The sequence below is a fragment of the Crocodylus siamensis genome, chromosome 1 (genome assembly GCF_052110815.1).
Source record: "Crocodylus siamensis isolate JL-2025a chromosome 1, ASM5211081v1, whole genome shotgun sequence".
NCBI lineage: Eukaryota > Metazoa > Chordata > Crocodylia > Crocodylidae > Crocodylus > Crocodylus siamensis.
The window spans coordinates 195,095,394-195,122,967 of NC_143395.1; the positions used below are offsets into that span (position 1 = coordinate 195,095,394).

The 27,574-nt window shown below is 44.0% G+C and overlaps 1 protein-coding gene across 2 annotated transcripts in view; it reads left to right on the plus strand.

Annotated features, from left to right (window-relative positions):
* NAPB (NSF attachment protein beta) overlaps nt 1-27,574 on the plus strand; it is a 49,659-nt gene that overhangs the window by 17,711 nt on the left and 4,374 nt on the right. The window contains exons 2-10 of one of the 2 annotated variants that reach the window (XM_090051816.1): nt 7,781-7,860; nt 12,830-12,946; nt 15,278-15,324; nt 15,513-15,590; nt 20,320-20,375; nt 20,975-21,059; nt 23,292-23,396; nt 26,303-26,371; nt 26,861-26,911. In XM_090051816.1, the coding sequence (XP_089907942.1) occupies nt 7,781-7,860; nt 12,830-12,946; nt 15,278-15,324; nt 15,513-15,590; nt 20,320-20,375; nt 20,975-21,059; nt 23,292-23,396; nt 26,303-26,371; nt 26,861-26,911 (688 nt within the window). Of the gene's footprint in view, nt 1-7,780; nt 7,861-12,829; nt 12,947-15,277; nt 15,325-15,512; nt 15,591-20,319; nt 20,376-20,974; nt 21,060-23,291; nt 23,397-26,302; nt 26,372-26,860; nt 26,912-27,574 lie in introns of those variants that run through there. The other variant, XM_090051826.1, reaches the window with a different exon arrangement.

The following is a 27,574-nucleotide window of genomic DNA, read 5'->3' on the forward strand; positions in this document are numbered from 1 at the left end:
TGGAACCTTTTCTACACCAAAATTTGTTTTTTATGTTGGATTTGCACACTGCAAGAATCCAGTCTCTGACTTTACGGACTGCCTAGTGGGGACATTGGTAGCAACCCTTATCTGTGTTTTGAGAAAAGCACATGACGTTAAACACTGTCAGCATCTTCATCTTGTCTAGACGGTAATGATGGTTGTATTTATTACAATGGCATCCTCTAGAAATATCAGAGGCTAACCTTGGAGTAGAAAAAAATAACGGCTTTTGAGAAGCCGGGTGTTGAATATTTTGAGGCATTTGCTTAACAGTACTTTTCTGATTTAGAAAATGCCTCTATTCTTCAACATAAGATTTGTATGTATACTAATAAAACTTGAGTGTTCTTGTAGCTGTGGGGGAGAGACAAAGCTCACGCACACAACCCCCAACCCCTCTTTTCCCCCTGCCAACATAAAAATATCCTATGTGAAGTTGGGGTCTGGAGACCATTTAGATCAATGTATAATTAACATAATAGCCTGGCAAAATGAGAAATTATAGCATGTTGCGCTGTCCTCCTGGAATGGGGTCTAGTGAGACTTGTGTAGTCTGTTGGGGAATACTCGGAGAGCATTCCCATAAATTTGTATAGTGTTAGGATATGTACATTTGTGTTTCCTAATCAGGAATGTGTTTGAAGTAGTAATTAAATGAGTTTCTTGGCATCCCTGAATTCAACCTATTAAAGTACAACCTTGCTGTAAAAAAACTCGCATGGGACCAAGAGAAGTTCATTAAAATAGGATGTTTTCAGTGTAATAGGGTTAGTCAATTTATTGTATCGTAAGAGATTAAATTCTGCTCTTGGGATTGTTAAAAGTGGGGAGGTGTTATAAACTGTGGTATATAATTAGGTTGTACTGTGTTTCCATTTTACAAACTAAGGTTTGATTTAATTGCAGCTTGCACTAAGTCTGTGCCACTGACTTGAATGTGGATGTCTCTGTGTGTGGTTTCTTCTTTTTTTGTGGGGTGGGTTGGTGTTGTGGTTGTTTTTTTTTTTTTTTTTTTTTTTTTTAAGTCTATATTCTAGTTTGAGGTCTGTAGAAGACTAGGCTGTAGGCATCTTGCGTGTTCATGGTGAGTTGGCCACATGCAAGTTTTGGAACACTGTAATGTGACTTGTCCAAAGAGTTGCCAGTGAATGAGTGACAGCTAGAGTTTGTTGTTTAACATCTTCAGCATGTTAATTTTAATAGTAGAGTCTTTGGCTGCTAGCATCCCCTCCCCTTTCCTCCAACCAACAGTTCTTTAAACCACAGTTGCCTTGAGAATTTAAAGGCTTGTATTTTACTCTTATTCTGTCCACAAAACTCCATGGTATTTTGTATAGAGAGTTTTGCATAGAACAGGGAAGAATTATGGAACTAGATGGGATTTGGCATTTGTAAGCTAAAATCTGAGATTGGAAACACTTGGATCAACAATGCTGGAAAAACTAATACGTGAGTTAAGTGCAACTTGCTATACAGTATCTGTACCACATGGGCTGATGTGTTTTGGAGAATGATGTGTGTGTGTGTGTGCATATGCTTTTAATTAGTGGTTTATTTTAAATTCACAGAAGACTGGGCTATGTAGGCATCTTTTATATAGTTAGTGTGATACGGCCTGGCTGTTGCCATCACACTTTGTGAACAGGCCCAAATCCATACCCCTACTCTGCTCACTTTGTACAGGCATACCTCATCTTATTGCGCTTCGCGGATATTGCGTTTTTTTTTTACAAATTGAAGGTTTGCGGCAACCCTGCGTTGAGCAAGTCTATCGGCGCCATTTTTCCAACAGCATTTGCTCACTTCGTGTCTCTGTCACATTTTGGTAATTCTCACAATATTTCAAACTTTTTCATTATTATTATATTTGTTATGGTGATTTGTGATCTCTGACGTTACTATTGCAATTGTTTTGGGGCGCCACAAACTGCACCCATATAAGACGGCGAGCTTAATCGATAAATGTTGTGTGTGTGTGTGTTCTGACTGCTCCACCGACCGGCTGTTCCCCTGTCTCTCTCCCTCTCCTCGGGCCTCCTTATTCCCTGAGACGCAACAATGTTGAAATTAGGCCAATTAATAACCCTACAATGGCCTCTAAGTGTTCGAGTGAAAGGAAGAGTCGCACGTCTCTCACTTTAAATCAAAAGCTAGAAATGGTTAAGCTTAGTGAGGAAGGCATGTCGAAAGCCGAGATAGGCCAAAAGCTAGGCCTCTCGTGCCAAACAGTTAGCCAAGTTGTGAATGCAAAGGAAAAGTTCTTGAAGGAAATTAAAAGTGCTACTCCAGTGAACGCACGAAAGATAAGAAAGTGAAACAGCCTTATTGCTGATATGGAGAACGTTTTAGTGGTCTGGATAGAAGATCAAACCAGCCACAACATTCCCTTAAGCCAAAGCCTAATCCAGAGCAAGGCTCTAACTCTCTTTAATTCTATGAAGGCCGAGAGAGGTGAGGAAGCTGCAGAAAAAAAGTTTGAAGCTAGCAGAGGGTTGGTTCATGAGGTTTAAGGAAAGAAGCCATCTCCATAACAAAAAAGTGCAAGGTGAAGAAGCAGCAAGTGCTGATGTAGAAGCTGCAGCACGTTATCCAGAAGATCTAGCTAAGATAATTGATGAAGGTGGCTACACTAAACAACAGATTTTCAATGTAGACGAAACAGCCTTATATTGGAAGAAGATGCCATCTAGGACTTTCATAGCTAGAGAGAAGTCAATGCCTGGCTTCAAAGGACAGGCTGACTCTCTCTTGTTAGGGGCTAATGCAGCTGGTGACCTCAAGTTGAAGCCAACGTTCATTTACCATTCCAAAAACCCTAGGGCCCTTAAGAATTATACTAAATCTACTCTGCCTGTGCTCTATAAATGGAGCAACAAAGCCTGGATGACAGCACATCTGTTTACAACATGGTATACTGAATATTTTAAGCCCACTGTTGAGACCTACTGCTCAGAAAAAAAGATTCCTTTCAAAATATTACTGCTCATTGACAATGTACCTGGTCACCCAAGAGCTCTGATGGAGATGTACAATGAGATTAATGTTGTTTTCATGCCTGCTAACACAACATCCATTCTGCAGCCCATAGATCAAGGAGTAATTTTGACTTTCAAGTCTTATTATTAAGAAATACATTTCGTAAGGCTATAGCTGCCATAGATAGTGATTCCTCTGATGGATCTGGGCAAAGTAAATTGAAAACCTTCTGGAAAGGATTCACCATTCTAGATGCTATTAAGAACATTCGTGATTCATGGGAGGAGGTCAAAATATCAACATTAACAGGAGTTTGGAAGAAGTTGATTCCAACCCTCATGGATGACTTTGAGGGGTTCAAGACTTCAGTGGAGGAAGTAAATGTAGATGTGGTGGAAATAGCAAGAGAACTAGAATTAGAAGTGGAGCCTGAAGATGTGACTGAATTGCTGCAATCTCATTGTCATGGAGTGGGGCGCAGGAGCGGCTGTGATCCCTCTCTAGCACCCCCTGCCATGCCAAGTAGGCAGTTCAGCACCCTCTTACTCGCCTGCCACGTCTTGTTGTTATATGGTTCTGGAAGGGAGGCTGCTTCTTATCACCCTGGACACTGTGCTATGCTTGTACTGTCCCCCGTTCCATAGGGAGTGACCTGGTGTACCCCAGCCTTATGGGCTATGCGTGCCTCCAACCTCCCTTTTAGCATGCCCCAAGCCTCACAGATGTACCGGACGTTATCTGGTCAGTTTTCTGTATGCGCCCTTCACTGGCACCCCAGGCTTGTCACGCAACCAGCGCTCCTCTATCCGCTAGCCCTCTCAGGCCTACTAATTATATCCGCCCCCCTCCTGGGGTCCACTCAGTATACTCGCCCCTCCTGGGGCCTCTCCACGCACAGATGGTGCCCCCCCACTGGGGCCTGTCCCTCTGCAGACTCGCCCTCTCCAGGCTCTCTCTAATCGCAGACTCGCCTTCTCCAGGCTCGTCTCTATAGTAGCACCCTACCCTGGGCTTCTCACTGGTGCTCCTTGCAAGTGGGGCTCAGGTGGCCTTAGCTATGCCTGGCTCCAAAATCCTCTTTGCCCCTTCTCAGGGCTGGGGTCTTGCACCCCAGCTACGGTGCCCTCACTGGCACTGTGCCCCTCCCCAGGGCTGGGGTAGTATACCCCGCTATGTAGCACCACACTCTGGCACTGGGAGCACCCCCACTCTACTGGGGCTCTTCTAAATGAGGCCTCCTCCACCCCTACAGCCTCGCCCGGTCCTCTGGTATAACAATAGCTCAACAGAACCATAAGCCAGCCGGCTGTAACACAACAATAAGCCTCCAGGCTATAACATAGGATCTAGGCCCACCTGGCTCTCTTGCAAAGGCCTCCCCGTCAGGGTTCTCTCCACCCTTACCATGGTGCAGCCCCTTGGGTGCTCAGGCTGCACCGCTGGCCTCTGCTCTGCTGCAGAGCTCCTGCACCTCAGGCTGCCAGACAGGAACTGCTGCTAGGCTTTGGCCTGGGCTGTTTATAAAGGCCCGGCCCTGCCTCCTTCTGGTCATGTGACCAGCCTGGCTGCTCCGGCAACCAACACCTGTGCTGTCTCAGGGAGCTTCAGCAGCCCTTATTCCTTCATAGGAACAGGGCACCCAAGTGCTCCTGTGACACTCATGATAAAACTTTAATGGATGAGGAGTTGCTTCTTATGGATGAGCAAAGAAAGTGGTTTCTTGAGATGGAATCTAATCCTGGTGAAGATGCTGTGAACATTGTTGAAATGACAACAGAGGATTTAGAATATTACATAAACTTAGTTGATGAAGCAGCGGCAGGGTTTGAGAGGATTGACTCCAATTTTGAAAGAAATTCTGCTGTGGGTAGAATGCTATCAAACAGCATCGCATGCTACAGAGAAATCTTTTGTGAAAGGAAGAGTCAATCAATGCGGCAAACTTCATTGTTGTCTTATTTTAAGAAATTGCCACAGCCACCCCAACCTTCAGCAACCACCCTAATCAGTCAGCAGCCATCAACATCGAGGTAAGACCCTCCACCAGCAAAAAGATTATGACTTCCTGAAGGCTCAGATGATGGTTAGCATTTTTTAGCAATAAAGTATTTTTTAATTAAGGTATGTACATTGTTTTTTTGTTTTTTTTTTTTTTTTTTTTTTTAGACATAATGCTATTGCACACTTAATAGACTACAGTATAGTGTAAACATAACTTTTATATGCACTGGGAAACCAGAAAATTCGTGTGATTCGCTTTATTGCGGCTGGTCTGGAACCGAACCCGCAATATCTCTGAGGTATGCCTGTAGTGTAAAACCTTTGCAATCCATTTCTAGACTATCAATTCCATGGCTTAGATTGGAACATCAATTAGTACTTCATCTTGGGGGGTATATTGTGCCCTTTTACAGCTGCCAAATTGAATGCGAATTGGAGTGAGTTTCTCTTGGTGGGGTTTGTTTTGGTGTTTGGTTGTCTTTGCGGAGGTAGGGTTAGGAGTTATTTTCTTCCATCTTGCCCTCTCCCCCTCATTCCTTTCTTCCCACCTGGTCAGGACAGGAGAATGTCTTTAGCACATTGAGACAGACAAGAGTTTTCCCTGCAGTCTGAGCAGCTAGACTTCTGGTGAAATGGATTGTGTGATGACCTGGGAATTTGAAACAGTCCACTTATAAAGAATGGGAATTGGTGCATGATAAGTGAGGTTGTAACAATTTTTGATTGCTTTGGAAAGCTTAAACTTGCTAGCAATTTTACTGGCAATTCAGGGTTTAGTGTGAAGACTGTGCTGTATTTAGCACTGCAGATCATGATGCTTGGTCAGTCACCTTCCAGTCAGCTAAAGCATCTGAAATGAGAACACTGGACTATATCTTGAGGCCCTGAGCAGTGGTCTAGAGGGATACCTCTTTCCTAGAAGCTGAAGTCACGTTTCTGTGTCTGGCCCCAGGGCAGTTACTAGTCTGTTTTGTTGAGTGCAGCTCTTGGATGCAGTGGAGTTGGCAGCAGGAGTAATGGAGAATCTAAGATGACTCATAAATACACGCATTGGGTGTCTATATGCTAGCAGCAGGGTTGCTCCAACACACTGTCGTTGCTCTTTCGATGAGCTTTGGATAGTGTCACTGCCACCATTTTGAAATCTACTCCTCTTGGTTAAATGGTTGCCTGCAGGATTCCCAAAATTTGTCTTCAAGCCCTTGTTCCAGCAATTGTACCTTGTTGTTCACATCAAGAGTGCCCTACAGTACCCAGTGCCTTGCTACTGCAATCAGAGGGAAGTGCCCCATGTTTTCTCACATACGGCATGCCCCAGAATATAATACGTATGTTGTTTTTGAAAGGCAGAATGAAATTTTTTTTTTTTTCTTGCAGTAAGTAATGGAGTAGGGGAAGCTAGGCCGTCAGCCCTGCTTGTTGTTCTCCCTGTGAGTTGCCCTCAGCTTTTACTTTAACCTTTGCCCCCTCCCTCTATGCAGCAACTGCTCTTGCCTTATTTCTCGTGTACAACACACACTAACATTTTCAGCAGCTGTTTTGGGGGAAAAATGCATGATGTTCATGAGAAAATACAGTAATTGGTGATTGTATGCCTAGAGGATTGTACAAGGACTATGCCTCGTGCTTCAAAACCCATATTGGTCATGCCAGTATAACCTGCGGTGGGGGGTGAAGGGGGAGGGAGGGGGGAAAGTACTTCCTGACACTTTAATTCGGTGATCAGTGTTATCTTGAGGGGAAGAGCAGGACTCTGTAGCTGGGAACTTCTGAGATTTTCCCCCCCCCAGGTACCAGCAAAAACATCAGTACATCCTCATCAAAACCCATCAGCCTTGCTGTGGCTAAAAAGCTTGCTATTATGCCTCTTGCCCCATATGATCAGATCCCAAAGTTGTCCTTTCAGTTAGTCCTAGCATGCAAGGCTGTGGGTGTCATCATGGTTTGCTGGCACACTGATAATGTGTAGTGAAAACAGCAGAAGGGGTAAACCACTATGGACTGAGACTGTCTGTCTGTCATTACGGACTGCATCTAAGCGAGTCTGGCAAAAAAAAAATCTGCAAGCATCTCTTTTACTGTAGTAACTAGCTCTCTTGGGCTTTTCTGACACTGCCACATGATCCTGTGCTAGAGACATCCCAATGATTCAGGCTTACCCCACTCCTGGTAGAAGTTGCATCTTGGGCTTCAGTGCTTGCATTAAAAAAGGTACATTTGATTGGAGCTAGAACTTGACATGACTCGGCAGAGGAATATACTTCACACAGAGGCAACGTAATATGTAAAGCAAGGGGCTGGTCTGATCCTCTGCAATTCTGGCTACGCTCGCATGCAATTCCTTTTTGGAAATGTGATGAGGGATGATTCAGTTTTAAGCTCTGAACCTAGTTAATAAATTTTATAATGGACTAATGTTCTTAGGAATGGTGCCTTTGAGACGAAGCCAGCATGACCTAAGAAGGCAGAGGAATATAATTCCTACAGTCCTGTCCCTGTTCTTGTGGGACCTGATGCTTGCATGGATTCCTCAGGACCGCTACCCTGGCTATCAGAATTGCACTCACCTGGCCAAGGAACACAAACCTTTACTTGAGTGAGCACCATGAACTTGGGTAGCCAGTAGGATGACTTGTTCACTGTCGTAAGGGTTAAGTTGGCAGAATAAATGAGAATAAAAAATCTAGCGTTTTACACTGGGATCTTAGCCTTTCTTTGAATGACTGTATTATACAGATGCGCAATGTAACTTGACTTGCATCCTCTCTCACTTCTCCAGAGGAAATACAAAGGTTGAAGAAGCCTGTGAAATGTATACCAGGGCTGCAAACATGTTCAAGATAGCCAAAAATTGGAATGGTAAGTGCTATTTATTTCACTAGTAAGGTTAATTCTAGGAAAAGATTTAAAGTTTTTTGAGATTCCTCTTGTAGAGGACAACCTCTATCAGCTGAAAAGTTACATGCAGGAAAGCAAGGTCAGGATAGCAATCCTTGGAGGCGTTCAGCTTTTTTTTTTTACACTTCCCTTTTGTGCTTTGTTTCTTGCATAATATGGCAGGGGGAGGGGGAAGAGAAATCTCAGAAATAACTAAGACAGCAAAAATGTAAGCAAAGCAAACCTTTTTATACCCAGGTGAATGCTGGCTTAATTGGTTCAGAACATTTCAGATGGCTTTGTGACCTCTGAATGCTCAAGTGCTCTGTTACAAACTTCACTTGTGCGGTTCCATTTCCTAGTGCATTTCCATGGGAATTGTGACTATGGCAGTGTAATTTATGTGTACCATCAAGCCACCACAGGATCCTCTGGAATGAATTAAGTATCAGGAGAGTGAGAGGAAGGGAGGTGACCTAAATGTTTCCCATGTTGAGTTAACATGGCTGAGTTCACATTATGATTTTCAAATTGAAATGAGTTGTGTACAAAGGAGATGCTGCCCTGGGCTAGCTGAGAGGCTTTTTGAGGCTTGCAGAGTACACTCTTCCTGGGGCCAGAGACCAAAGGGATATTCAAGATGAGCTGGAAGTCCCAAGGCACAAAGAGAACAGTTCTCCCCTGTGGTGCTGTAGAGAAGAGCTGTTATTGTACAGAGTGAATAATCATTACCCGCATAGTGTTCAAAATGCTGTACCCCGTATTCAGTGGTAGAAGGAAAATTTTGCTGCAAATATAGGATCACTGGAAAGTAGTGCTGGAAGGCACCTTTTATGAGGTCATTTAGTCCAGCCCCTTGCCCAAAGCAGGATCATCCGTTCCAGCCAAATATCCAAACTGCTCTTGAAAATTTTCCAGGGATGGCGATTTGACAGTTTCTCTCGGTAAACTGTTTCAAGGCTTCACCACTCTCATAAGCAGGCAGTTCCTCCTAAACTCCAGCCTAATTTCTCCTGCTGCAGCTTGAGGCCATTACTCCTAGTACTGCCCCCTATGGCCACAGAAAAAAAGCACACCTCTATCTCCCTTGAAGCATTTGAAGACTGTTATCAAATTCCCCATAGTCTTCTCCAGACTAAATAACCCTAGCTCTTTCAGCCTTTCTTCATAAATCTTGCTTCTCGGGCCCCTAATGATTCTTGTTACTCTGCTTTCAACTCTTTCCAAACTGTCCACATCCTTTTTGAAGTGAGAGGCCCAAAACTGGGCACAGTACTCCAGATTGGGGCTCCCCAGTGCTGAATAGAGCAGAAGAATTATTTCCCTTGATCTGCAAGTGACACTTCTGTTGATACAAACCAGTATGTTGGCTTTTTTTGCAGCCAGAGTATGCTGTTGGTTCATTCTGCTTATGTTCTGCTGTAACCAGTAGGTCCTTCTCTGTAGTACTGCAGCATAGCTAGTCATTCCTCAACCTGTATTTGTGCATGCAGTTGTTCTCTCCCAAGTGTGGGACTTTCCACTTGTCCTAATTGAATCTTGCCTGATCTATTTGTGGACCATTTCTTCAGTATTAGCCAGGTCATTCTGGAGCCTAGCCCTACCCTCCAGAGAGTCCACAGTTCCACCGAACTTGGTGTCATCTGCAGATTAGCTAAGTGTGTACTTGAACCCATTTTCCAAATCATTAATGCAGTTATTGAGTAATACTGGACTTGGGACAGATGCTAGGGAATGTCACTTGATACCTCCACCCAACTAGATGTTGAGCCATTAAGGACTACTTGTTGACCATGATGATCCAACCCATCATGTTTGATGTTACAGTACTTTCGTATAATCTGTATTTCCTTAACTTGTTAACGAGTGTCATGGGAGACCGTGTCAAAAGCCTTGATTGTAAAGTTGAGATGTATCACATTCACTACTCTTCCCCATCCACTACATCTATTACCTTTTTATCATAGAATGAAATAAGTTTGGTCAGGTATGACTTGCTTTTGGTGAATTCTTTTTGATTCTTCTTGATCAGGTTAAGTGCTTAACAATAAATTCTTCGAGGACCTACTCCATGATCTTTCCAGGTATCAAAGTCAGGCTGACTGGTCTTTAGTTCCCCCGATCCTCCTCCTTCTGCTTTTCTTACAGCTGGGCATTATATTCATCCTTTTCCAATCATTTGGGACTTTACCCAGCTTCCGTGGCTCTAAAAGTGGGCAGCCTGTGCCTTTTTTAGCACCCTCGGGTGCATCCCATCTTACCCTGCTGACTTCAAATCATCTAGCTTCTCAAAGTCATCCCATGCCTGTTCTTTCTTGTTTTGTTTCCTTCCCTGTCTTTGCTGCCAACTGCATTCATCATCTGGTAGCAGCTGCTCCTATTTGTGAAGACTGAAGTAAAAAAGACATTAAATATTTCAGCCTTCTGTACAACATCCATAACTAGGTTGCCTTCTCTTATTCCATAAAGGACCTATGGTTTCTTTGGTCTTATTCTAAGGGATTATTCTATTTTCTTTTATGTTCCTTGCCAGCTGCATCTCAAATGCCTTAGCCTTCCTAATTTTTCTCTTTGTATATCTCCTACAATATTTCTATACTCTTCCTTAGAGCTATGACCAAATTTCCACTTTTTATAAAATTCTTTTTTTGAGCTTCAACACATTTGAAGAGACTGCTGTCTAGACAGGCTGGCTTTCTGTTGCACTTTCCATTCTTCTGTTGCATTGGGTTAGCTTGTTCCAGCACCCATAAAAGGGGCTTCTTAACATATAGCTAGCTTTACTAGATTTCTTTTCCCATCAGACTTGCCTCCCAAAGGATTCTGCCGTTAGGTCCCTGTGTCTAAGGTTTGGGGTTCCACTAGTGTCCTTATTTTGCTGCTCTTTTTCCTTTCTCCCCTTAGGATCTTGAACTCCTCCTAATATTTCATGGTTACTGCCACCCAAGTTACCTTCTACCTTCACATTCTCAAACAATTCCTTGGGAAGAGCTTCCCTTCTCGCTGGCGCCTCTACCACCTGAATCAAAGTTATCCCCAACATACTCAAGGAATTTGTTAGACTGCTTGTGCACTGCACATAATTAAAGTCCTCCATGAAAATCAAGTCTTGTGATTTGGACACTTCCATCAGTTGTTTAAACTTGTCCACTGCCTTCTCTTGGTTCGGAAGCTGGTAGAAGATGCCCATCATGACATCCCCACTGTTTCTCTCCCCTCTAACTGTTACCCAGAGGCTTTCAATGGCCAAGCTACCTCTGACCTTCCCCTTGGTACTGCACCTTGGAATACGTAGGAGAAAAATTTTTCCAAGGTGACTTTGGAGGTTCTGTGGAAAGGATAACTGGGAGTTCAATACAATGGCATCTCTTTAGACTTCCACAAGCTGGGAATGAAAATGCCATATACTGGGAAGAAATTCCTTTGTTTCCTTTGGCAAATGAGACTGAAAAAGAGACTTTATAGTGTTTTACCAGTGTGTGTAAATCATGCCTGAAAATGCAGCAGTATGGGGGAGCCTTTCAAAATGTCCCCAGTGCCCATTGACAGTCGGTGGTAGTAGAGTGCCTGTTGTGTCTGAAAAATTTTCCTCTAAATGAATTGAGTAGCACACAGTGAACTTGGGAACTGATAAATATCATGCTCAGACAGAAACGGTCATTGTAGTGTCATCAGCTTTCAAGGACCAGGGGCTCTTCTGTTTTTCAGGCACTTTGCATCAGCAGTTTGGCATCCATAGGGTGAAATGCAACTGCAAATCAGAGTACCACGTTCTATCGCATACAAAACCTCCAACCATAAGATGCACTTTGTTTATGAAAAGCATTATGAAGAAAATAATTTTTTTCCCCAAAGGTATGACTGCAGAGTACAAGGACAGAGTCTAATCTTCAGCTGATTCACCTTCCCTTTCTTAACTAAAACCCTAGGTACTGGTTACATCTGGTTTTCATGGGTGACCTCTGATCTTGAAAAGAGCCAAAGAGCTATGAAATAGGAGGATAGACCAGAAGCTGTAGCAGTTGGTAGAATTTCCCTAATAAGGAAGGTTAGTTTCATTAGTGGAACCTCAAGATGATTAAAAAGGAGAGACATCTTTATCATCTGTGAAGTGAAAAACAATGGGCCATTTAACTCCTTCAGCTGCCTAAATGGCTACCAGCACTGTGGAGCAGGGATCAAAGCAACATGCTTCTATCTTGGGCAAAAAGATCAGCTTCCTTGCATAATACACACACTCTAAGTTTGGGGGCTCTTTTTTGGTGGGGGGGTGGGACGTGCATGTATATGTGAAGAAAATATGGCACCTCCATGCACCTATTGTTGACTTGCGCTTCACAGAAAGCACACAAATTGCAGCTGTTGCCAGAGGAGCACTTTTCACTTCCAGACTTTCACATGCAAATTGCACCTGTGGAAGGAACAGACTGCATGATCCTAAATTTTTCAGTAAGCTGCTTTAACAACAGTATATTGCAGATGCAGACATGAACGTTGGTACGTGCCTTCCTTTTTATCGAGGGGAAGCCTATGTCTGAGTAGAGCAAAGTAGTTAAGCAGTCAACAGCATTTTTTTTTAAACTTGCAGTCAGGGTTTTGCCTTTTGAAAGTGAGTGCAGCCACAAATAGCTTTGTTTTTATGGCTTGTTCTTGCATCATGATTAGCTTGATAGCACCATGATTTTGCATGCTGCAGGATAACAGTACTCTACCTACTGTGTTAATCAGTATTACCTTGTCTTAAGTCTCTCAATCCTGCCATGGTGCATGTGTATCTGACAGCACAAGCTTGATCCTTGGGAGAAAAGGCACGTATATCATTGTTGCTGTATGTCTTCAAAATTCCTTGGGTACTTTGAAAGCAGTCATACTCATCTTTGTGTTGTCAGGACTGTCATAAATTTAAATGGTATGATGCATATAGATCTTGTTGACCATATTTCTCTCTTAGCTGCAGGAAATGCATTCTGTCAGGCAGCCAAACTCCATATGCAACTACAGAGTAAACATGACTCGGCCACCTGTTTTGTGGATGCTGGGAACGCTTACAAAAAAGCAGATCCACAAGGTAAAGCAAAGGAAATGCCATCCAAGGTTTTGCAAATCCTGTTAGTTGCATAGTAACAGGCATGCTGGGTTCCTGTTTTGAGCTACTTATTTGGTCTTCCCTATAGTCTTCTGCACAGTACTGAGAAGTGTAGTCTTAGACTACCAGCTTCTTCATGAAGAAGGGAACAAGCAATATTTTATTTAAGATTCTGCAAGTCGTGCTAAATTTATTGTCTGTACCTGATTTAATTCAATTTTGAAGTACAACTCCTTTTCCACGAGCTGGATTGCATTAGATCTGGTTTGACCCATGTGCACATCTGGAGATTTGCAAGTTTAAGGAAATAATATGTATTTGTTTCTGTTGTATGCTGTGAGCCAGACTAAATGTATGCAAGTATCAACAGAATACAGAGTGAATTGGGAGACTCCAGCAGTTGCTCTAGTCTTACTGTGGGGTAACTGGGAGCAGAATTTGGACCTTGTCTCTTCCTAAGCCAAGGAAGTTTAGGAGTGTGGTGGATGCACAAACCTCCAGCAGTGATAAGGGTGCTTCATATCAGGCCACAGAGATCCTGTTTGACTTCCTGAGCAATCGTCAGTCACTGTTCTGCTGGGAGACTCATTAAGTTTCCAGGCTGTGCAATGCACAAATCTATTTCTCCCTTGTTAAGCTTCAACGGTTGCTGGAATCACTTTTTTAGTTCTGTACCACACCAAAGTGCCAGCACAAAATGAGCCTTGTAAGCAGTGCAGATAATGCCAGCTGTCTCTAATTCTGTTTCAGTATTTTTACCTACCTATGGTTGGGACCTTGGGGCTCTATTGTAAGAAATACCCAGATATATTACCTCATTCTCTTGTGCTCAAGCCATTGCTGGTGTTTCTTCCTTTGGTTTAAGTATTGAAACCAGAGCTTGATCACTTACCTGCATGAAAGATGATCTGCACCAGTTATCAGTGAAACTTTTTTTTTAAACTCCTTAAGCCAAACTCTGAGTTTTTTCCTTTCAGTGTACCATATCTACATTCTGCAGAGGTAGGAGGTCTTGAGACTAAGGCAGTTGGTCTTTGAGTAGATCTTAATCACATCTGAGCACTTCACCTATTTCCTATGAGAGGCAACACAGCTAAATGGTAGGAGCAAAGATACACTGTAGTATGGAAGGGCCCTTTTGAGAGGATGAATGAGCATCTTGGCTTCATTGTGTTGCACAACATGGACTAATAGCATGTCTGCATATTTCACAACAGATCATGTAAAGGATATAACATTCTTGTCATTGGTGAGCGCCTATGATGATTGATCACCCCAGAAAGAAGCAGGACTGTGAGACGACAGTAACATATTGTACACATTTTAGGAGATGCCAGTTTTTGGTGGGGAGTGGAAAGAGGCAGGGCTGTGCAAAATTTTGCTGGGTGTCTCGTTTCAGAGCTGCTTTGACATGTCTTGAGCTTGAAACGGCGAAATTTGAAATGAAACAAAAACAACTTCGAAATGAAATGAGGGCACTTGAAACATTCTGAAACTTTCAAAATGTTTCAAGTTTCAAAGCCGGGCTTACATGGCTTCAGTGCAGGTCCCAGGTGGCAGCAGCAGCCTCCTCTCATCCAGTGCGCAGATTCGGGGGCTTGCATCCCCAGAGGAGTCTGGCACAGCCCGGCAGCCCTCCCGGAGGTGCAAGCCCCCAGATTATCACCGTGGATGAGAGGAGGCTGCCACAACCACCTGCGACCAGCGCTGTGCGCAGGCTGTGCCCAACACCAGAGAAGATTGCCACTGTTGTTGCCTGTCACTTCTTCTAAATTTGCAAACAAACCAGTCCTAATGTGAGCTGCTTTTCTGTTTTATGTACTAATAATATTGACAGAGCTCTTGTGAATTTACCAGCAGCAGGTATTCTATTACCCTGAAGTCTTGTTTCTTTTGTGCAGAATTTTCAGAAGCAACGTAATGGGTCCGGAGGATAGGTAGAGCAAGGAAGGGACTGTTTTCATTCACACCCCAGATTTGAAGATTTAATTTTTTTAATGCCAAAATGTTGTCAGGACAAAGAATCAGTTTTGCATATGGGCAGTACATTTCTCCATGAACTCCAAGCATTCAGCTTGAGCAGATGTTCAGGTATGGGTGCACTTTGTCCACACAATGCATCTCCTGAGAGGGCTTTGTTTGATCAGTATTTTGGTCACATGGACTGTGTGCCTGTATTTCCAGAGCCTGGGTAGGTGGCCACTTGAAGCCATCCATTTTGCTTGGTGGTCTGATTAGATGCATGGAAGGTGAAACTGTTAAATATCTGGCTGACTCTGGTTTTTTTTTTTTCCCCAAATGCTTACGCTGCAGAGGCCATCAACTGCTTAAATGCAGCTATTGATATTTACACAGACATGGTAAGAAGCAGCATTGCTAGGGTGGGGAAGCTGGAGGGGCGTGAAGAACTGGTTGGTATCCTGTCGTGTAACAGCTTAGATGCGTATCTTGCAACCTGGCTTGATTAACCACTTTTTTGTATTTAAAGATGTACATACTTGAGGGAGAGAGAAAACCCTGTATGCATCACCATTTGTGTTCCTCCTAGGGCCGGTTTACTATTGCTGCCAAGCATCACATCACCATTGCAGAGATATATGAGACAGAGCTGGTTGACATTGAAAAGGTAAGCCTTTTGCACAAGCAGGAGTCCTCATTGTTACCATACTCCTTGTTGTGTTAACATGGTATTTAGAACTGTGGGAGATGGTTCCACATCATGCCTCTGCCTGCAGAAACTTCCCAGAAGAGTCCAATTCATGACATTAGGGTCTGGCTTAGGTGTGGATGATGTGAGTGAAGTTAGTGTGATTGATGCTATATCACTGAATTAATTACAAAGTGTTTTGGAGTTGTGGACTGCATCAGCCCTGCTTGAATCCCAGACTGGCTGGTGCAGTTGACCCAGTGTACTGCCCAGCCACAATGCAAGCAAACCCCCTTGGTTACTTACTTGGCTGTGGCATGGTGTGTGCAAACCCCGCCCCCGGCTCTGCAGGCCAGATCCAGTGGCTCTGGGGTAGGAGTGACATTGGGATCAAATCTCAGTAACTTTGGTGGCCTTTCCCTTGTGCTGTTCTCCCCCTCCCACCCCTTCCTAGCAAGTTCCTTGTGTCGTAAGCAGCAGTCTAAGCCTGCAGGCTGAAGCAGAGGGGTGCGTCTTTGCTGATCTCCCTCTGTTCAGTGCTTAGAAGTGGCACCTCCTGTACAGTCCCCCAGACTGAGAGCTGCTCTTGGTTTACATTAGTGCTATACAAAAATCATGGACTAAATATAGACACTGGATTTATGGTACATTATAACCTGCCTGCCATAACCTCAGGTAACCTCTTTACATTTTACCAACTACATTCCATCATGAGCTCAACATTGCCCTCTTTTCCCCCAGCTACCTGTCTCTTACCTAATGTCTCCCATCCCTTCTAATCTTTCCAGCCACACATTTGCATTTTCACAGATCTACATTTTGCATATTGACTTCTATTCCACCCAGGGGAGTACACAAACACCAGCAGGCTTTCCCTATGCCTGAAGAAGGGGGTTTATGCCCTAAAGCTTGCAAAGAACAATTTTTCCAACTACTTAGTCTAATAAAAGAGATCACACTTACCCGAAGACCCTTGTTTGCTCATAGTAACAAGAATCTTATTTTGGACATGATGCAGATGCTGCCTTGCAGGTCAGTATAAAGGCATTTGTGAAACTGCTGGAGGAGCTGGAATTGCACAGAAGCTGTCTGTATGATTACAGCTCTTGCATGGCTGGGAAAGAAAAGAGATCTCAAGCCCCATGTCTGTCACATAATCAGATTAAACCAGACAAGAGAGACCCTTCCTTCACTCTGCAAGCAAAGGCCAGTTTACAGCCCCAAGGTGATGTTTGTGCTGAGCACAGCAGATAACTCCCTGCCCTCTGCATCAGTCCTGACCTGCAGCTCCAGCAGAGCTGGTGCAAAGTTCTGACTCTCATTGAACCTTGGGGTGTTCGTAGATGCTGGGAGGCTGCTCCGATGTGATGTAGTTATGACATGTCAGAGCAGACTCAATTTTAATAGTCTGCTGGAGCATGCTAATTGGTGTGCTCCAGCTAGCCTCTGCGTCTTGTGTATCGGCATCCCCATACTTCAGAATGGTGGCAGTGGTGCTTTAACTAAAGCTTGTTTGATGACCAAAGCTTTAATTATTCTTGGTCATCTCAGAGCGTGTTGCAGGAGTAGAGAGATGAAATCCATTACTTCAAAAAGCACATTTGGGAAGCACTTCATCAGCTACTGCAGAACCACAGGAGCATTTTTGTAAGGCAGGGGGAGCTGAATGACACAATGTGTTTTTAAAATAAAATGGCTGATAGCCACCTTGAATATGGATGCCAATCAAATCTTTGTTCTAACGGCACTGTATAGAATAATGAAAGGGCTCTCGTTTTTTTTTACAGAGACTGACCAGTTCTTCTGTCATCAACACTCGGTATCCAGTATGCAGTGCTTTAGATACCAGCTTCTGACTGTGGCCTATAAGATCTAGCTTGTATTATTCATATCAAGCTTTAAAGTGAAAATGAGGTTGAGCTGATTGTTTTGTTGCAGACCCTACCCATTCACCCCTAAGAACTGAATATTTGACAATGCAGTGGTGGGCAGGCACGGTACCTCAGTTTTCATAGAAATGATAGAGTAGGGCTGGAAGGGATCTCCCTAGGTCATCTAGTCCAACCCCTGGCCTGAGTCGGGGTCATCCCTATCCATATGACCTCATAAAAATCGACAATTGAACATCTTAGTAAAAGTACCATCAATCCTGTCAGCACAATACAACCTGTCTGAAGAACTTTGCAACATTTTCCTGATCTCCTGCTAGCTGCTTATTGAAATGTTGGCCAGATCCTGAACTTTTTGACTGACTTTTAACTTGGATCCTGAATCGGCTTTTATTGTATTAAAACAGGGCCACATATACTTTCCAAGTGGCTAAGCTGGTGCCTGAGCATGCTGGCTTTGCTGACGCAGTGGCTGGGGGACATTGAGCAGCTAGTGATGCTTTGGCTGCTGACACCGACACAGCAGCTGTGGCAGCTGCAGTGAGAAACCCTGCGTTTCAGATCCAGCCTGCCGTATCAGATGAGCTGGATATGCCTGTCTTTAAAATATCCCATCTATTTAATACTTCATCCAGGTTTTTTTGCAGAAGTTCCAGTGACCACTGAGCAAAATTCATATTAATTATCCATCCAGGTGTGTGTTATAAATAAGGTGGTGCAAGAGTAATGTAGCCATGATGGTCAACAGATTATGCCAGAGGCAAAGACTACTTGGGGTGATTAGCTTTTATTGGACCAGCTATGTAGTTGGGATAAAGATGGACAAGATTTTGAATGCAAAACATTCTTCATCTTTGACATTCAGTGAAGAATGTCTTACATTCAAAAGTTTGTCTAATATTTAGACCAGCAAGTAGTTGATCCAATAAAAGAGGTCACCCTCAGAAATCCTGGCCTCTCTTTATTATGAATGAAACGCACACAGTCAGTTCATACATGAGAGGTCTTTTTATAGTTCTTCTTTAAAAAGTTTTTTATGGCAACAGAAGGCTCTGTTCTCACTTGCTAAAGTGCTGGCGGGAAGCTGTTACTGTCTGATGCCTGCCTAGCCTGGCAGAAAAACAAGGTGGTATATACATGTGACATCTTAACAGATAGCGGCTATTTAGAACAGCAGAGTGGAGAAGGCTAACATCACATGTTGGACAATGCAGGTTTCAAAATACCTTTTATCAGATCCCTGGAGCCCTTGCTTAAGTAAACTTCTGTTGTGTTTCTTTTTTTCTCAGTAATACTCCTGTCCAAACATTATATCTAGATTTCTGCCTGGCTTGTCACTTAGATCAGGCTTGTCACTGTGGTATCTAAGAGGAAGTTAGACTTCTACGATTTTAATTTTAAAAACTTAGCCATAACTTTTGAGCAAAGTGATACCTTGCAACTTGTATCTAATACCACCTACATTTCACATCCCATTTGTACCTGAGACTCACTGAATGAAGTTGTTAATATTATGGCATCCTGTAAATCTGAGTACTGATTTGTATGTCCTCAATTGTGCATACATAATGATAGTACATCAGGAATCTCATCTTCTATATTTCAGTTTGAGAGGAAGGGATCTCCAAAAATCATCTAGTCCAATATCCTACTGAAATGCCATTGTCTTAGTAATATGCTTATCTTTTCATTGCAATACTATTAAAGTTGTTGTTGACATAGGTTTTCACAATGCCAGTAATAACATGTCTCAAATGGCAGAGCTCTCTCTACACTTGCATTAGGATCATATGCAGTAGGGCTGTGCAAAGCTTTGGTCCCCGATTTCAGTTTGGCGCATTTTTTTTTTTAGTGGCCTAATCTCTGAATCTGAATAGAATTGGAGGACACTTTAATCTCTCCAAATCAAATCGGAACCCTCCGAATAGAGAGATTTGGACATAGACACAGCTCTTAAATGTTTTTTATACATACCTCTAGGTAGCAGGCGGCTCGTGAGTGTTGTGATGCTGGGGTGCATGGAGTGTCCCACAGGAGCACAGGGGGCCGTCCCCAGCATGCTCAGTAGCAGATCCAGAAGTGGACCAGAAGCACTTCTGGTCAGCCGGAGAGCACATGGGGAGGCCCCCCACCCCCCAGCTCGGCGACTGGTGCTTCCTGAGTCTGGGGCAGCACCTGGGGTTCCCCCGTAGCCGATCACTGAGCCAGGTGGGTGCGGGGGGACCACCCAGGGTGCTCCCTGCCAGACCCGGAAGTGGACTGGAAATGCCTCCAGTCCACTTCTGGACTCTCCACTGAGCACACAGTGGGCCACCCTGCGCTCCTGTGGGATGCTCCACGCACCCTAGCATCACAGCATTCGTGAGCCACACCTGGTACCTCAAGGTACGTAGAAAAAACATGTAAAGCTTTTGTCTATTTCTGAATTGCTGATTCTCTTAATTGAATTGGGGACAGTGATCTGAATCAATGAATCGAATCTCTGTCCCCGATTTTATTTATTTATTTATTTATTTATTTTGAGCCAAATCTGAATTTGAATATGGCCCATTTTGCACACCCCTGATGTGCAGTAGTGAGACCTGGAGTTTGTAGTAATATTTTTGAAGGCTGGAGGTCTCTAACTCCAGTGGAGGTGGATTGCAATGATTTGGCACTGAAAGCCTACAGAAAAAGAGCATTGGGATGTCATACCTGCCCTTTAAAACCTGAGGAAATTGTCCAAATTCCTCATCTTCACAATACATTTTTTTTTTCTCCTTCCAAAATCTCATTATCAAAACTGATACGTGAAAGGAAAATATTCTTTTGTTTTTCAGGCAATTGCACATTATGAACAAGCTGCAGATTATTACAAAGGAGAAGAATCCAACAGGCAAGTCTTCATAGAGTAAATTATTTTAAGCAGGAAGGACTTTAAACTGGATTTATCTTGTCTGCTTGTGAACCCTGCCCCCGCCTATGACTGGTACTAAATTTGCGTTGTTATTGTATGCCTCTCCTAAAATTGAAGCTTTAATGAGATACCTGAATCTACATCAACATTTTGAGTTTGGCACTCAGATCCACTGGCTTTCATTTGTCTGTCTGGCTATCAAAATGCAAATCTTTGGGGTCCTATTGATGTGCTTGCCTTTGAAAACTGACTTGCCTTTGTTTAGATTTTAACGTTTGCTGTACAGATGGGGTGGGATGGTTGAATACACATGCCATTTAGTCTACGTGGGGCTCAAGATATTATTGCAGACCCCTAGAAAATCATTTTCTGTAAATCTGCAATGGGCCTGGAGAGTAATAAGGTCTTGCTAGGATTTCTTTAATTTGGGCATTTGGAAAATACATGTTTTAATGGGTAACTCTACCGGGCAATGGTTTTAACAGATACCATCACTAGTACACACATTTAGGTAACTCGATGTTTATACCACTTTGTTCTGTGCCAGTCCTTACAATAACTGTAATCCTTGGTTGCAGTTCAGCCAATAAGTGTCTGCTCAAGGTGGCTACTTATGCTGCGCAGTTGGAGCAGTACCAGAAGGCTGTCGAAATCTATGAGCAGGTAAGTCCATGCATTTAGTGTGGACAAGGCAGATTTGAAATGACATGATTACCAGCTTGTGAGTTTCTCGTGGTGGGCTTTGGATCAGGCTCTTTGGGTGCCTTTTAAACGTGCTTGTTTGTGTTCTAATTAGAATGCGATTAATCAGGTTTTCTCCATGTTCTAATTAGGATGCTCCAGTGTTGCCTCACTGTCATGTGTATTAAGCCCCTGCACACTTCAAAATGGCTGTGGGGACACTTGTATCTAAACCTTGTTGAATGAGCTTTGGATAAATCATTTGGTGGCCACTTTGGAATGTGCAGGGGCTTAATACACATGACGGTGAGTCATTTTAATTAAAGCAGCTGTCCGGGAATCGCTCAAATTAAAACGCCCTCCTCTCACCCCTAACCACACACGTAGGCAGTCTTTGACACTGGCCTATAACCACATCTTGCACTGGTATCAGGAACAGGTCCTTTTCTTCCCTAATTAGAGATTTCACAGTTGAGGCTGAAGCTAGCTGCACACACTGGCCTTTCCATCTCTTGGACTTTGGACAGCCCTGACCCAAACTATTGTCTGGTATCAGTGCAATTGAGTAGATCACTTTAATAGAGATTTTGTTTCTCCCAAACTTTACCTTCATTTTACATGTTAAACTTTCAGAAAAAAAGGACAGTAGACTTCAAAATATTGGTGAGGAGTCATTTACTGCTTGTGGAACCTCATCTGTGAATTCAAACCATACATATATTTGGGTTGTGGGATTTTTTTTTCTTCTTTTTTTTTGCTATCTACCCCTTTCTCCAAAGGTCCTGTTTGGTTTCAGTCAGCGTCCAAGTACAGGCTGAACTGTTGCATCTTACTGAAAGATTTTTAGTTTGGAATATGTTATTCTGATACTTGCTTTTGAACCCAGTAGGAGACCAATGGGGTTTGACAAAACTCACTCATTTCCTTCCCCACCCCCCATCCCTACCAAATACCAATGGATCTTCTTGGGGCAAGGCTTCACTTGTGATGCACTGACTGTTCAAGGCCAGCCAGCACTAACAAATAAACCTTGGAGTATGCACAGGTTCCAGTGGAAGACTATGGCCCTGATCTAGTAACTTTATTGAGCTCTCTCAAATCCCAGGAGAGCAGTGTGTGCTGCACCTAGCAGGATCCTGCCTGAGACCTGGAGCATTAAGGTGCGAGAGAGAAGGCTGCTGCTGTAGCTTAGGGGTGGTCGGGAGGCTTACACTTGCTCAGTGCAGTAGATGTGAGGTCTCTCTAGCTGCTGGGAGGAAAATGCTGGTGCCTTCCAAAAGTTACTGATAGTCACTGCCCCTGTTCTGCACTTGTAGATTGTCTCCCCTATTTCCCAGCAGTCTTACAGCTGCAAGCAATTGCACAAGATGCTCAGGCCACAGCATGGGTGGCTGGTGTTGCCTCCTGAGTCTGGGGGGACACCTGCAGGCACCGCCACTGGCGGCGGGAATGAAGCTGAGTTTCCGCAGGCACTGTCCATGGTGGGGGTGGAGGGGACATGTGCTCCCCCCGTATGTTGCCTGTGGGCCACAGCTATGCTCTTCCAGTCCCCCACTTCACCTCTTTTGAGGTCTGGAGTACTGCTGGCTTCATGGGGGCAACTCTCCAGTCTAGCACTCCAGGACTGTATCCCACAAGTGGTGTCTGGATGAGAAAGAGAAAGTAATTCCTTCCACTAGCTGTGTGCAGAGGGCTCGGGGTTTGGCCTGTCTGTCTCTGTAAAGTAACAGTTTGTAATGCCATACCAACACAATGGGAACACTGCAAGGAGTTCTTTCTGCCTGCAGTGTTTTGCCCTACAATGGTGTGAGGCTCTAGCTCTTACTAGTAGAGCTCAGTTTGAATGATGATGATCAGGGAATGAAACGCATCACTAAGAGGGAGTGAGCACATGCATACCTTCTGTGAGAAGCAGTGCTCTTAAACATCCTCCCCCCACACAGCCTTACTTCTGTTCCCTGATCTTTACAGATGGGATGCATGCACTGCAGGCCCTTTGATTGGTGACTGTTGTGTTGTTGTTTGGAATTAGAGGTATCGGAAGAAACCTGTTTAACCTTTTATTTTTTCCAACGGCCTGGTATTCTTCCCATGTTTTTGTAATCTTGTCTGTTTATACGTGTAGGAGTGAGTGTGTCCAATTTTAATCCCCTCCCCCTAGTTCAGCCCTTGCTGTAAGGTATTCATTGATGTAATCTTACCTCCTTTGTCTAGGTTGCAGCAAGTACCATGGACAACCCTTTGCTCAAGTACAGCGCAAAAGAGTACTTCTTCAAGGCTGCTCTCTGCCACTTCATTGTGGATGAGTTGAATGCAAAGGTTAGTCCTCTCCTGTGTGTTCTTCCAAAATGTATAGCATCCCCGGATTTAACTTCACTTCACTTCTTTGTGATTCTATTATACTAACTTTCCAATGAGAAGTAAGGCTAGAAAGGACCTCCAGTGGTCATCTAGTCCAACCACCTGCTTTGAGGCAGGATCATCCCTATCCAAACCATCGTATACAAATGCATAAGCTAAATTCTTCATCAAACGACCATCAACCTTGACATAAGATAGTTTTTGTGTGACTGCAACAAGCTTGTGTTTCCACAGAGTGGGCTCCCATGTTCATAACTACAGGATGGGGCCTGCAATTTTGTTTTCAGAAAACAAGGTCAAAAAACCTTCTCCTTAGCACCACATGGGGGAGAGCAAGACAACCAGTTCTTCATTTTGGACGTACAGTATCTGATCCTCCCTCTCCAGCTATAGAACAGGATCTGTACCATAAAAAGGCAGGATTTATGGTTCTTCAAAATTTATATTGCCAATCTTGCTCAGGATTTAAAATGCATAGGAATCTTTTCAGTGTAAGAGTGATGATGTAGCCATGACAGTCCAAAAATTATGCTAGAGGCAGGGATTTTTTGGGGTGATATCTTTTATTGGACCAACTGTATGGTTGCAATAGAGTTAGACAAGCTTTTTAATATAAGGAATTTTTTATCAGAAATCTCTTTGGGGCTGACTCTCTGACCCTGACTTAAACTTGGCTTTAGTTCAGCTAGCCAAGGTAGACGATCAAGTACAGTTCTTTGCACCCTTAATCAGGTAATGGGTGGACTGAGGCAAAACCTGTGGAAACGTATCGGTCCTTGCATTGACTGTATTGTGTGGTGGCCACTAAAGATGCCTAGAGAAATGTTACAGGGAAGTATGTGGTAGCCATGTTGGTCTGAGACAAAAAAATACAAAAATCTAGAACTCTTGGTTCCAAAATGATGCCTATTTTTAGATCAACTGAGAAATTGCAAAAAAATTGTTGGTCTAATAAGGTATCATTTTGGAACCAAGAGTTCTAGATTTTTGCATTTCTTTAGAGAAATGTTAGTTGGTTTAGGCTGAAAGGGGAGATGATTGCGTAGCTGGGGTGCAATCATCACTTGCCACTAATACAATCTTTACGGCTGTCATGATATTCGTAAGGAATACACCACTTGAAGAATGTACATCAACAGTGAATGTTGCTTTAAAAAGGTTACTCGCATGGTGAATTGAACACCATTTTTTCATCTCCAGGCACATTGTAGAATGTGTCCATTTGGATATGAAAGGTTGACCTGGCTCTAGATTGGCTGAAATCAGGGGTGGGCAAGATGCGGCCCACAAGGCCATTCAATCTGGCCTGCGGGGCCCCCAAAAATTTAGAAAATTAATATTTATCTGCCCTGGCTGCCTGTCATGTGGCCAAGACTCAGTAAGCGGCCCTCTGGCTTCAGGGAATGGCCTTGACTCAAAGCTAGGCAGGGGCTATATTATAGTGGAGGGATGGGTTCATGAAAAACCGGGAGGCTGGGGATTTGCATATAACTGTCTGCTAGTTCCTAGTTTCTAACTCATGTGGAGAATGCTTGGGGCTCCAGCCTATTTCTTCTTCAAGTGCCTAAGTGGTGTGCGTGCAGCTGTGTAATGGCAATATTTGGTTGAGTTTGTTTGTCTGTGGTGGAACAGGGTCACACTGCATGCCAGCCTGCCAGGGGACCTTTTCATCTTTTGGGAGGGCCTATGACTTTGTAGGACACCATGCTGGGAAATGGCAGATGAAGGTCCAAGCTTTTTCTGGGCAAGGAAGGGGGGCTGGAACTCGGGTCTTCTATTCCCTGGGTAAGTGCCTTAACCACTGGGCTAAAAGGTACGAAGGCCTTTCTTCTCCATCTCCCTTGTGAGTCAGTACCTGGCACTATGCACGTGGCCAGCCAGTTCCATTCTGCCTGGGTACCTATGCAGCTACAGCACAGTGTGGTGAGCGTGCCCAGTAAAGCAGTGCAGGGTGAGTGCATGTATGCTGAATCTAAACTATCAGAAGTGCCAGAAACTGCTAGTACGTGGCTGCGTAAAGTGCCACGTTAGCCACATGAAGGTGCGCTGGCTCCTACAGTTCTGCTGAAATAACTGTAACCAAAACAGTGTTGTATCTGAAACGCCGCTTGCTTTCTAATGCAGAATAATCAGCAAGGGCAGCTGCTCCATCTGTGAGAGCCTGACAATCTGTAAACCCCTGCTTGTGCTCTGAGATGAGCAGATTCAGAAAATCTGGTTGGTGCTGGCATCCTAACTTAAGACCTCCAGCTCAACTTTGGCATCGGAAAACACATCCTTAGCCTGGGTTGTGTAGAAAGCACCCAATTCCTGTTCTTGCACCTGCTGCTTTTTACACCCCCTCCCCCTTTCCCCCACTTCAGATGCACCCGGTCCCTGTGTGGGTACCCATAATATGTGCAGTGGGGCTGCTCTGACGTGGTAATTATCGCAGTCAAAAGACTTGATTTTAAATTGAGTTTGCTGGAATGTGGTAATTACCGTGCTCCAGTAGACTCCAGCGTCACATGCATCAGTGTCCCCATGCTGAAAAATGGAGGCAGGTGTGCTTTAACTAAAGCATGCCTGCTGCCATTTTTTCAGTGCAGGGAAGCTAATAAATGTGATGCTCCAGGCATCACTCTTGGAGCTGCTTTAATTAAAGGGCCCCTCCCCCCCAGCACATACACAAACACTCTGTAAGGCCATGTTTCAGCTTGCGTTGTTGGGATTCACTTGGAGCCTGATGCATCAAACTGATGTTTTCACATTAGACCCCATGAAGGACTGTGTGAGTAAACAGGAAGCATTAGGGTTCATCTGCACACACAAGTTTGAAGGTAAAGGTGTGGAGTGAACCTCAGTGTTGGCTTCTCTGCTTTCAGCTGGCCCTAGAGAAATATGAAGAAATGTTTCCAGCATTCACAGATTCACGAGAGTGCAAGTTGTTAAAAGTAAGTGAAGCTGATGGTGATTTGAAGTCCTCACAGCTTAATTACTGGTCTGCAAATGGGAAGGCTGCCCTTCTCCTGTGTCCTTTTTTTGTGGGAAATGATGTTTTCATACTTGCATGTTTTAGAGGGCACCAGCCTCTGTATATCCCTGCATTCAAATCCCTTGGAATGCATGAAAATGGGGACTGAACTGTGAGTGGAAAATGATTATAATGAAAGCAGATTTTCATTTGTTTGATGTAGGGCGGTGGAATAGCTCCAAAGGGTCTGCTTGGGTAGTATCCTGCTGCTATCGACTGCTGGGCATAACGGGCTAAGGAGTTAACCATTCTGTCCTGTGCTCAAGGACACGATTCTTTCAGGTCTCTTCTCAACACAGAGAAGCATTCATTAATAATGGGTAGGCTGTAGCACAGCAGAAGTGGCTGGCAAGCTGGATTTCTGCCTCATTTACCTTCTAACATGTAGCCTTTGATTCAACTTTGTTAGAAGCTGCTGGAAGCTTACGAGGAACAAAACTGCGAAGCATACACAGAAGCAGTGAGTAACCCCCTGTGTCCCTGCCCCCTGCATATGTTTGACGGCCCATGCCTGCGACCTTGGTATAGGCAAGCTCTGACCCAGGCTCTCCCGGTGCACGTGGCATGCCAAGGTCTTATGACCGCTTGGAGTGGATCCCAGTTGTTGCTGTCCAGTGGAGGCTGCAAATTTTCTCCATGGCCCCCAGTAACATTGTTCGTGGCAGGGGGCCACCACTCAAGAGTGGAACGATGTTCTTCTTGAACACGCCCCCCCCCTCCCCCCCCCCCGGTGCTTCCCTAAGGATCCCAATGCCATCTGCTGCTGCTCTGCTGCTTCTTGCTTTTCCACTGATTCTCTGCACTGAAAGCACAGGGCCTTCTCCAGGACTGTCACTGTCCTGACATAAAATGGCCAATAGCAAGAGATGAAGAGTAGCAGAGCTGCCGCTTACCCTTTCTCCAGGAGCAAATTTGCCTCCTCTCTGAGAGAGTGACCCTAAGTTTGCCAAAGTTTTCTATCTCCAAGAGTCACCCCATTTTTGAGTGAAAACCCAGCTTTAGACTTGGAATTCTTAAGAGCCTGATCCACAAAGCCCATCAAAAGTTCCCACTGACCTTCCTGTAGGTGCTAATGGCATAAGGCAGTGGTTTTCAGCCTTTTTTAGATTCTAGGCACCTCTCC